The sequence below is a fragment of the Protopterus annectens genome, chromosome 11.part0 (assembly GCF_019279795.1).
Source record: "Protopterus annectens isolate FY-2018-M chromosome 11.part0, PAN1.0, whole genome shotgun sequence".
In the NCBI taxonomy this organism is placed as follows: domain Eukaryota; kingdom Metazoa; phylum Chordata; order Ceratodontiformes; family Protopteridae; genus Protopterus; species Protopterus annectens.
In genome coordinates, this window is record NC_056745.1 from 287,225,484 (window position 1) to 287,238,187 (window position 12,704).

Genomic DNA, 12,704 nt, shown 5'->3' on the forward strand with positions numbered 1-12,704 from the left:
TCAAGGGATTGTGCAGGTTTCTTGTTGGTAAGAAAGACAGACCATTGAGGAAACGTATGTATGAGCATCTATATAGTATTAAAACAAAGAATAATAATGCATTGTTTAAGCATACTTTAGCAAAACCCACACACTGTGAATTTGTTTTTGGTATTTTAGAACAAGTTGTTATAGTTTTTGGCATTTTAGAACAAGTTGTTATAGATTATAGGGAAGGGGGTTGGGAGAATAAACTGCAAGATAAAAAAAATTATGAAAATTTAAATTAAATGCCTTCACCATCCCAGCTTAAATGATTACGTTTCCATAAAACCTGTCTTAAAATGTAGGGCTTCAAAACTTTAATGGTGTTAAGTTGTTTTGATTTTATTCTAATACTTTTGCTATTGTAAAATGGTGGCTTTTGTACATTATGTATCAAATGATATCTGCATATTTTAATATATTTTTTTATTTATATAACATATATACATACATCTTAGGTAAAGCGTTTAAAGAAATAATTTTCATGTTTTATTAGTAAATAGTTTCATAGATTAGTATTAAGCTAACTGTCCTTGTGAGTCATTTTAAACCTAGTCAATTAGCCCTTGTGAGACTCAAACCTTGAGTTTGTAAGGCAAACACCTTAACCATTAGGCCATCCTCTCTTATCATGGCTTGATATAACACTTTAATGGATTAATTTTAAATACATTCTATTCTAAGGTCTTATACATTTTGTTAGGATTTTTTTTTATTTTGTGTGCATGTTTGTTTATTCATTAATGGTGGGGGTTTAGCAATTTTAATTACTTTTAATTGTTTTAACTTAATCATGAAGGTATGTGATAACTCTGTTCATTTTAGTTCATTATAAAAATTTCTGTTGAATATGTTATTCTGAGGAAGTCCTGATGTGAGCAGTATGAAAGCGCTTAATATTTAGATTTTAATTTGTTTAATAAATATTTTTAAGCTGTAAAAAATAGATTTTAATTTGTTTAATAAATATTTTTAAGCCATTTTTACATTTGTCTCCATCTGTGTGTAGCTAGCTATATCCATCTGTTTTTTGGTTCTAGGATTTTGTAAGTACCAGAACACTTTTGAAAATGATAATGACTCTATGATGTGTGAGTTTATGGGTCTTGCTTTAAGAAATGATTTTGTCTGTTTTGAAGGGGAGTATTACAAACAGAAAAGTGGTGTAGCAATGGGAGCCATGTCTTCTCCACTATATACTGATATTGTCGTGTGCTGCTGGGAAAAGAAATATGTTTTGACCTGTGTTTATGCCAATAAATTTTCAGCCTATTTTAGATACCTAGATATTTTTGTCCTGAACTTAAGGAGTTTCTTGATTATTTGAACAGCAGTACCACATTATTGTCCTTCACTTATAGTTTTTCTGTTAAGAAAAATTATTTGAACATTTTATTAGAAAAGGATTATTTAAGAAAAAAAATTAAGTCTGGACTTTTTCGAAAGCCCACACACTCCAACAGTTATTTACACTTTGACAGTTGTCACCCCCACATGCAAAAACGCAGTTTAGTCAAGGGTCAAATGGTTATGCTAACTAGATTGATTTTGGGCAACGATGATTTGGACATTGAAATAGAGAATTTAAAGTCCTTGCTCTGGCAAAAGGGCTTTCCTGACCATTTATTAGAAGATGTCCATCAAGAAATTTTGATGGGAAGAAGTTTTAAATTCTTTCCTATTTTAGATAATGGGCTACCTAACAATCTTAAAGGAAGCATTAGCAGCACTAAAGAGAAGTGGGAAGAGTCATATTTTTCTAGGAATATGGTTTTTAGTTATTCCCAGGATAATGGTACTATTATGAACATAGGACTGACTGGAAAATATTGGGGGGGATGATCCAGCAATTATGGAGGTTGTAGGTGACCTGCCTCATTTTACTTTTAAGAGGAGCAGCAATATTAAAGAAAGAATAGAGAGAGCATCAAAATGTCATTCCATACCCTGTGCTGGCCACCTAGGTACTAGAAGGTTTGGAGCTTGTCAGCAATGCAGTTTTATATGTGAGAGGGTGGTTATTGATTTACCCACCATTAACTTTGTTTTTCGATTTAAGCAAAGTTATAACTGCAATACATCAGGAGTTATTTACTTAGCATTTTGTGATGCCTGTTTTGCCTTTTATGTAGGTAAAACTGAGTGCACCCTCCTTAGGAGAATTTATGAACATCTTTATGATGTTAAAAACAAAAATTAGAATGATACTTTGTATAAGCATACGACTGCTTGTGTAGCACACAACATTTTTTTTTGTTTTGCAACAAGTACCTTGGAATCCTAAAAGTGGCACCTGGGGTATTTGGACAGAATACAAGGAACTGTTATAGTGGTTGAATTTAATGCAAGTGACGCACCTGGTCTCAATGACTGTATTTCCATTACTGTGCTTTGAAACTTAGAGCAATTCTTTTATAGAAATACTTCTGGGAGCAAGGTAAATTTTACAGAGAATAGATTCTGTTTTTTATAATTTTGGTTTATTTATGCCACAGTCATTTTTTATCCATTTATTGTTCTAACTACTGTCGTTAAAATATCTGTAATGATGATACAGTATTGCTTTATTCATGTAAGGTATGGTTTTAGAATGTCTTTGTACCTTTAAATTACAATTGTTCATTAATTAGGGTTGTTTTTCCCACCTCTGGTTGTTTAAATAGCTGCATTCTGAATGTATTAATTTATTTATTTTATTTATTTTACATTTGTTAACTGGAGGTGTCTGACTGAGCGGAAAAGGCCCTTTTTCAACAGAGGCCCAGGGAGAAAAGCTCCACAAAGAAAAATTACAGACACATTTAGTTATTTAGACATGATCAGCATACACACAAATTACAAGAGACATGTTTTTACAGTGGCACCTGTTCTGCTGAAGTCCCATATTACTAAGGGATGAAAGCTTTCAAGTACTTTTTATTACAATTTTTATTATAATATTTATTTTTACCCCTGTGTGGTTCATGGTATTCCTAAGCTGGCTTTTTAACCAAGTTTTTTTCCATTTTGGTGGTTTTACTTTTTCTTGGTTGGTGGAGAAAAGTGCACTAGGTAAATATTGAGACTGCCAGTGGACAGACAACAGGAGGTACTGAAGAAGGATCAATTGTTGTTGTTCTTCTTTTGGCTTTTCCCAGTTAGGGGTCACCACAGTGGAACTCCAGTCTGCTAATGATTAGCAGTAGATTTTTATGGTGCCAGCTCGGACACCCAACCTTCAATGAAAGCACACCCATTCATGCATGTTTTTCAAACTCCACTCAACCACAGGGAGGACATGCAGACTACACACAGAAGGCGCTCCAGCCGAGAATCGAACAGGAGAACCTCTTGCTGTGAGGCAACAATGCTACCACTGCACCACCACAGCTTAATAAGGCAATAATAAATAAACAGATTGAATATGAAATAGTATGAGCAAAAAATGAGAGCAGAACACGTAAGTACCAGCAAGGTAATAAAACTGGTGTCAGTTAATTAACAAAGCAAACACATAAATATGGTTCAAATACTAAAGCATTAGTCAAAGTGAGGTAAGATTTGTGGGTGGTTACTGGTAAGGTATAAATCACAACGTGCCCAGCTGCCTGGTGTTTTCTATAATTCTATGATTCTGTGAAATGGCTGACTAAAAAAAAATCATAATGATGCAACTATACTGAAGTTAATGAGACAGACAATAAGGCAATATATGTTTCATAATATACAGCACTTCAGTCTTTCACTGAAACCTGAGCTCACATAGCTTGCATGGAAAAGCCTTTACTTTAACCAGAGTCTGGGACACTGCAGACCTGCTCCAAGGAAGTCAGTGAAGTCATTGTAATGCACTGACTCAGAAACCAACTGACAAATGGCCCTGTGGTCTTCTCCTCCTCTTTGATGACACTGCAGGCATTGTGGTACCACTCTAACCAAAAGACAAGGCCTGATTCCCCTGATATACTGCTTAGGGCAGTGTTATGTAATATCAGGTAGATTAGAAACAAGCTTGGTTACGTAACACACCTGCTTCAAACTGCTAATATGGATTCATTACTCATAGTTGGCTGGATGAGAACTTGGGCCTAGCCTGGAGTTTTGTATCCCTCCAGGACATCATGTCATACAAAGCTATATGGATGGGAATATTGTTGAGGAAATGGACATTTGTTTTTCAGTAGGCTTGACGTTGAGGAGTGTAGTGTTTACATGTACTAATTCAATTCAACACTGCCATTCAATAGGTGATTTTACTTCTGAAGAGTCTTAATTATTTTGTGAGACAAAAGCGTTAAAGTTTTATAGTAAAGTTTTTTTTTTTTGACTAGTTGCCTTATCTTACTCAATCCTACTCATGTTCCTGATAGAGACTGGTTCTGCTTTAACATGTGTAACTGGAGTTATTTTTGACTTTTGGTTCAAATTCAGAGAGCAACATGTTAGTGCTACAGGTGGGCTCCTAGAACAGACTGCAGTATGTGCTTTGAGAACAGCCCAAACACGTCACATAGCTAACATTCTTTTTTTCTGGGTTTCTCTGGAAGATGAATGCTGTCCACTAACAGCACATCACTTGCTTCTCTACTGCATGTCTTTAGTCCTGGTAGACAAGGGGTATTGTGTATAAGGCATAAAGAGTCATTAAAATTGCATGGAGTCCATAATTACTTCTCAAAAAGTCACACTTTAACATTTACTTTTATGTTGAGTTATGCTATGACTTAAATTCCAAAAGTTTGTGTAAGTGCAAAATGGACACATGGTGTGTTTTTAAGGGCAACAGCTCAACAGTCATTCATATTCCTTCAATATTCATGTGAATAGCTTTAATACAAGTTTGCATTTTTCAGCTGTGTTTTGAATGTACTCAGACTGAAGCTTTTCCATATTACAAACCTACCAATTAGTCCAATTGTTCAAAAGCAGATTGTAAGACTTTTAACTAGTTTTGATGGTCAGTTTATATTTATATAACTTATTTTCCTCTCTGAAAGTTATTCTGATTTACTGTCAAAAAATGCTAATTTAGTCTCCTTCACAGGCCATATAGACAAAGGAATGAAGAGACACTTGAATTTAGTTTCAGTCATACTTCTTAACGTCTTATGGCAAGAAATCTGGGTAAAGCCAAAAATAATGTAGATCACAGGCCCAAAATTGGAGACAGATTTTAAATATTTCTCTTATAAACTTAGAAAGTTGCCCTTAGCATGCATTTTCTGAAGGATGCGAAATCTGAAACTCAAATGTATGCCATTATTTAATAACTTCAATACTCAATGATTTGCCAGAAAGACAGAGATTTTATGAGGAACAGACTAAAAATATGATGAAAAAATCTGGACTTTCTGCAAAAAGTTGAGAGGTATGCCTACACTATCTTTATGGAATAATTGTACTGCTCTAAATGATTTTCTTAGAATGGTGAATACATTATAGTCAGAGTTGAGATCCCTGTCAACAAATGCATTAAAATCTCCAGTGTTCACTTTCATTTTAACATTTTTTTTTTATGAATACACTCAACTGATTCATAATTTGGTACAATAATGCATTTAATTACGTTGAAATTTAAGGTGATATTGATATACTATCCATTTAATTCTCAAATTAATGGACTGAAAGAGAATCAGTTTGTTATTTTTTTTATAAGCTACTTTTTCTCCCATGTATCTGCTAACCATGACTGCTAGCACCCATGTGATACTCTATATAGTGTAAGACTACAGCCATGACATCACCGTCATCCAGACATCCAACAGATGAATTTTTTTTCTACTTAAACTGTACTGTTCCATAAATATGCCTGCAAGGTCCCAATGGACCTATATAATTTCACTGAATGGAGAAATTGTTGAACAGCATTTCATTGGAAATGTCATTCATCAAACCCCCACACCCCCTGCTAATTATATATACCAACTTTGAGACTGCACTACAGTGGGGAAAGGTCAAATTTCTTGAGCTCTACCGCAACACGATTTCAGTCAGAAAGGTTTGATGAATGGTGTTTATGATAAAACGCCATTTGACAATGTGGCAGTTCAATGAAATAATAGGGGCCTGTTCACAATGGCTGGGTATGTAATTGGGTGAGTGAGGGGATTGCTACCCATTTCCTTCAGTAATGCAGCCGCCAATACCATCGCTCTTTTTGCAGGCAGAGGTCATCATCATCTTCCAGTCTCCACCTGGAAATGTAGATGAAGTGCAAGCCCCTGGATACATTCCTCACACTTTTAACTCCAGTTGAAGCATGCAGGCTTTATAGATTCATAGATTATTACTAGGCTAACTGCTCTTATGGGCCATTTTAAGCCTAGCCAATTACTCCATGTGAGAATCAAGCACTGCACCTTGTGTGTGTAAGGTAATCAACTTAACCATTATGCCAATCTCCCACCATTTGTCTTTCTTCTTTCCAGGGTCTCCCCAGATGCTTCTATCAAGCCTATGTTGTGCAATGTATCCTAATTTACAGTCGTCACCATAATAAGCAAGGTGAAACTTAAGCAGCATTATCCATCCATCCATCTACAACCCCTTTTTCCCATTTTTACACATGTGGTCGGGGTGTCACTTTAACAGTAACAATCAGTGCTTCTAAATTTGTTGTCTACTAAGAAAGAAAAACATCATTCTGGAATTAGAATGCTATGAATCTTTAACAGAAAACCAATAAAAGAATTTGAAAAAATGGTACTTGCGTATTATCACAACCTCATTTTCGACGTGCTGGACTTTCTTCTCTTTTACTCAAACAATGACAAGGAAGTGTAATCAGGAAGGGTAAACTGTAAAAATCTCTTCTGGGATGTTGGTAGTGGCTTTTTAAAATGAGTAAGGGTTCAAATTTGAGGATTTGTTGCTAGCGTGCTTGAAAGACATCAGGCATTGAATTCAACGAGCGATTGCAGTGGCTGTCTGTATATAAGTACGTTGGCCTGAAAGGAGTGTGGGCAGTCATAGCGTACGATGTTAGAAACACACACACACACACACACACACACACACACACACACACACACACACACACACACACACACACACACACACACACACACACACACACACTCACACTTCCAACAAATTAGCTGCTTCTGAGCACACTAGCCACAAATCCTAACATGTGCAAACCCTTACTAGTTTTACAAGCCCACCACCAAGATTATGTTTTAACAGTCTACCCTTCCCGATTACTTTTTTAGGAAGTTAGACTGGGTACTGCTTTGCTTTTCTTTCCTGATGCTTTCTGTTCTCAGGGCAAAGGCTGAGAAAAAGGAACGCGGAACACGTTTTAAGTGGAACGTTGGACTTTCTTAACTGACAACTTGAGATGCTGGCAGTAAATGGGGAAACCTATTTTTCAAACCTTATTTTTTCAGCCATTGAAGTGAAAAAACATCCTAAAAACAATAACACATTAAAGAAAACATGTCTTTGAAGTTTTCTCATACTTCATTGGTCTCAGTTGACACAAGGAGGAGCAACCAGCATCAAGGCGAAAATGTGGTTGCGATAATACGTAAGTACCAAAAAATATATATATTAGTATACTTTTATAAACAGGATTTGTGGTTTGGACTGTTCCTTACACCATACACACACACACACACACACACACACACACACACACACACACACACACACACACACACACACACACACACACACAGTATAATTTATAATGTCAATGTCTCTGTGCATGCCATGTTTGCTCACATTTTTTCTGCCATTTTGAACAACAGGTTTTATGGAAAACATGCATATAAAAATATCACATCCATTACCTTACTTTTGCATTCATGGCCACTCATTATGGTACGATTTCCCATTTTTCTTTCTCTCCTTTTTTTCTTTCTGTAGACGTTCTAATTCAGCTTCATACATCATTTCCTGAATTAGATATTTTTCCCTGCGCATTCGGTCCCTCAAGTCCTTTGGCAGATCAGGGATCAGGTAGGATATCAGGTTTTTTACAGTGAACACAAGATGCTGAAAGGGATGCGATGTTAACAGTGGGATAGATCAATAAAAAAAGTTAAGCTACATACTACAGTAAAGGCAATTACATGAAAATAAAATTCTGAAAACAGCATTATAAAAAACTACTCAATTTGAAATACGTACTACAATATAAATACTGCTAATTTAATGCATGAAATCTTCCTTTAAACACTACTACAGTTATGTAACATGTAAAATGTTACTTGCATATTAATAAAGATTCAGAAAGTTAAAAGAAATCTGCAACTGTATTCCTTTTAACTTCATCCCAGGTAAATCATGGCATTGATTTTTTTTATTAAAAATGTAAACTGAAAAAAAAACCTTGTAAGTTCAAGCCCATTCTAGAGAATTAAACTCGGGTAAATGAGCACGTCATGTATTATTGTACTGACTGGGTAAAAGGCAATTTAATATTTAGGTTATATCTAGTTTTCTTTTGCTTATTCATGTGCGTGATGTTCCCTTACTATGTATAACTCAGGAACGGAACAGGCATGTGGTGTGGATATAAATGGGTCTCTAAATGACAAATGTCACTCACTTCCTTTAATTATTATGTATATTATTAAAAGTAATCTGAAAGAAAATTTATTACTGCAGGAAAAAGTTGTATTCTGAAGAAGCCATTGTATCTTTTAATCAAACTTAGAATACTAAATAAATGAAATATTGAAAATAGAAAACAGGTAACTGTTGCAGACATTACAAGTCATAGTTACATTTAAAGGCTCACTTCTGTCTGTTCAAATGACAACAACCTAAGCACAGAATTAAAAGTCAGTGGGACTATTTGTGCCCAGGGATTAAACTGATGCAGCATGGCACAGCTGCTGTTTCCTTTCTCCTTTCGTGTTTATTGAAATACTGGGTTATGCTACTTTCATATGTTTGCACTTTATAAAGCAATCAGTGAAGAAAGCTTTATTGTGTGCTTAAATGTAAGCAGGTAACAGTGAGTACAAACTTAAAATTAAGTAAAAATGCAAAATAAACAGTGATTAAAATAATAAAGCATAGAGAAGCATCTGCCATTGGCTACATTGTTATAACCAAGATGAGCAGACATAATGAAAGAAGCAGGACTTTAGGGATTTCCTAAAGCTAACCACAGTGGTATAATTCCACAGCTGAGATATGACTAATTTCTACAATAAAAATGACTTGCATGAGGAAAACGATGTATTACTGGACATTTCTAGTTGCATCTATTTAGTTGCATAAGTAGCTTTACCTCAATCCATTCTCTACTGATTTTTTGTGAGTTCATCAGGTACCTCATTACCTTCTTTACTGTACTGTTAGCCCTGTTCCCTCACTACCTTGTTCTTTAATATCATATTTTGTCTTAACGCTACTCCCTTAACCCCAGCTGTACCCTCATATAATGCAAGCAACATAATACCTATCATCATGGAGGCACAAGCTGCTCTTAATGCCCGTTTGATTGTCTGTTAGCACTACACTACTGAGACTGCGTAGGAACTGCATACTATTTATTTTATGGAAAATCCCGAATGCCTAGATATTTCTAATTCAATCTGTGAGCGATGCTATTAACTATACAAATGGAGAAACATCTTTGCACATCAAACTTTGCAAGTAAAATTTACCATACAACTGCTTTTACTTAAGCTGAAGGAGTAAAGAAAATCTTTCCTGAAGCTTCCTAGGCACCGCGTAGAAAACCTTAGCCCACCCAGGAGTATGCTAATATCTACACCAAGACTTCCATCTTTCCGTGCCTCTTCAGTTAACCACCAAGCCTGCAAACCTACGCCCCTAAGGTCATATATGTCTACTGTGAACCATAAAGTCCTTGTTTGGAGCTGGAGGGGTCTTGTGGTCACATACTAATTCCGTGCTTCAGCTTAAGTAGGACAGAAGTGCAGTTGATTGCTTCTATTTAGATCAAAGCTGACATTTAGACTACCTGAAAGAGAATTAGGAGCCAATATATGCTCCTAAAGGAAGGCAAGGTAAAGGCAGATATCATCTATATAACTATAAGAGAGCGAGAGATTGAGAAAGCGAGAGAGAGATCAGTCCTCATAACCTTACACTGCAGAGGATAGCTCAAGGTATAACTCATTTACAAAATCACCTTCTGCATGTACCCTGTGAAGTAAGAGCATAGCAATCAATGACTGAGGTGTAATAGCAACAGTGGGATGCAGACATCTGTTGACCGCGTTTGCCCCATTAGGTCAGCAGCCTCTCTTCAGAGAAGACAGTGGTATTCACACTAACCAGGGAAGGCCAGGGTACCAGGGAACTTCTGCTATCCTTTTCCCTAAATTCTTCAGTAAGTGGCATATAATCTTTTATGTCGACCCAAACTAACAACAGCTAACAGATAGGACCTCGTTTTAACATCTCACTTGAAGGACGGCATACTCAGGAGTACAACACCCGCCATATTCTGCAAATTAGTGTCAGTACTGGAAAATGAATCTGAATATCTGGCATAGGAATAGAATCCATATTCTTCTGATTTTTCAGTAACAAAGGTAAGTATGACACCTGTTGAGCTACTGACACCGCAAACACATGCTACTAAGGGAAGGAAAAAAGTCGGATAAAAGGCTAGTGTATAAATTGCTGAAGGTTATACAGGAAATCTAGTCTGTTGGAGAATGATAAATAGAAGACATGCCTATTTCATCTTTCTGTTAATGTCTTATTTGTTCACATGTCTGTCTCTCTCTCTCTTTCTCTGTCAACTACTGTGTGAAAGCCAAACAACAGTCACATTCCATTCTGCTACTATAGATAAGCTTAAAATTATGTGGTCCAGTAGCTCTGATGCTATTTATCCAATTGTCCCAAAAAATGCATGAGCTTTAAGGTAGTTTAATGAGCTGTACACACCTCCAGTTTAACTGGATATAAAATGGTGAATGCCATAGAAAAGAATGTTTCATCACATTTTGGTAAGATGGTTTGGAACAAGCATTTTGCTGGTTTGTGGTAGTGTGTTTTCCTTTTAATTCTCTTTATTTTTAATATGGCTAAAATACAATTTTGGTAGCCTTTTTAACCTTACTATTAAAAAGTTTCACCTGGAACGTTTTCATTGGTTACACTCTGTTATAACAGTTTTTAATGTCTGATCGAATCTAGAAGTCTGGCACATTTTAGTGCCCAGATCTTCATATGGAACCATAAATAGTAGAGCTGGTGATTTTGTATTTCAGAACCCCAATGCTTAACACAACTCACACTTTACTCATTACCTACTCACAGATGGAAATATATTGGAATCGAATGCCACATAATAATATGGCATTACTTCTACCCTATCACTGTTTTTCTGCTCCTTCATTCCCAGCTTTCCTATAACTATATTTTTTGATTTAGGGGAGGAGCAAGAATGTGGCGTTAGTGCTGCAGGCGTGATTTGTCTTACACCGTGTTTCTAAGTGGGAGCAGATGGCACATGGTTTAATATGTCATCAAAGTGCTGCAGGCGTAATTTGTCTTACACCGTGTTTCTAAGTGGGAGCAGATGGCACATGGTTTAATATGTCATCAAAGTGCTGCAGGCGTAATTTGTCTTACACCGTGTTTCTAAGTGGGAGCAGATGGCACATGGTTTAATATGTCATCAAAGTGCTGCAGGCGTAATTTGTCTTACACCGTGTTTCTAAGTGGGAGCAGATGGCACATGGTTTAATATGTCATCAAAGTGCTGCAGGCGTAATTTGTCTTACACCGTGTTTCTAAGTGGGAGCAGATGGCACATGGTTTAATATGTCATCAAAGTGCTGCAGGCTTAATTTGTCTTACACCGTGTTTCTAAGTGGGAGCAGATGGCACATGGTTTAATATGTCATCAAAGTGCTGCAGGCGTAATTTGTCTTACACCGTGTTTCTAAGTGGGAGCAGATGGCACATGGTTTAATATGCCATCAAAGTGCTGCAGTCGTAAGTTGTCTTACACCGTGTTTCTAAGTGGGAGCAGATGGCACATGGTTTAATATGCCATCAAAGTGCTGCAGTCATAATTTGTCTTACACCGTGTTTCTAAGTGGGAGCAGATGGCACATGGTTTAATATGCCATCAAAGTGCTGCAGTCGTAATTTGTCTTACACCGTGTTTCTAAGTGGGAGCAGATGGCACATGGTTTAATATGTCATCAAAGTGCTGCAGGCGTAATTTGTCTTACACCGTGTTTCTAAGTGGGAGCAGATGGCACATGGTTTAATATGTCATCAAAGTGCTGCAGGCGTAATTTGTCTTACACCGTGTTTCTAAGTGGGAACAGATGGCACATGGTTTAATATATCATCAAAGTGCTGCAGGCGTAATTTGTCTTACACCGTGTTTCTAAGTGGGAGCAGATGGCACATGGTTTAATATGTCATCAAAGTGCTGCAGGCATAATTTGTCTTACACCGTGTTTCTAAGTGGGAGCAGATGGCACATGGTTTAATATGTCATCAAAGTGCTGCAGGCGTAATTTGTCTTACACTGTGTTTCTAAGTGGGAGCAGATGGCACATGGTTTAATATGCCATCAAAGTGCTGCAGTCGTAAGTTGTCTTACACCATGTTTCTAAGTGGGAGCAGATGGCACATGGTTTAATATGCCATCAAAGTGCTGCAGTCGTAATTTGTCTTACACCGTGTTTCTAAGTGGGAGCAGATGGCACATGGTTTAATATGCCATCAAAGTGCTGCAGTCGTAA

At 36.6% G+C, this 12,704-nt stretch overlaps 1 protein-coding gene across 7 annotated transcripts in view; it reads right to left on the reverse strand.

The window, feature by feature from the left end:
- The window catches only part of ANO4 (anoctamin 4), a 1,520,875-nt gene that overhangs the window by 49,464 nt on the left and 1,458,707 nt on the right, over positions 1–12,704 (reverse strand). For 6 of the 7 annotated variants that reach the window (XM_044087781.1, XM_044087780.1, XM_044087778.1 and 3 more), the window contains one exon: positions 7,797–8,001. In XM_044087781.1, coding sequence (XP_043943716.1) covers positions 7,810–8,001 — 192 coding nt within the window. In that variant the 3' untranslated portion in view covers positions 7,797–7,809. The remainder of the gene's footprint in view (positions 1–7,796; positions 8,002–12,704) is intronic. The other variant, XM_044087779.1, reaches the window with a different exon arrangement.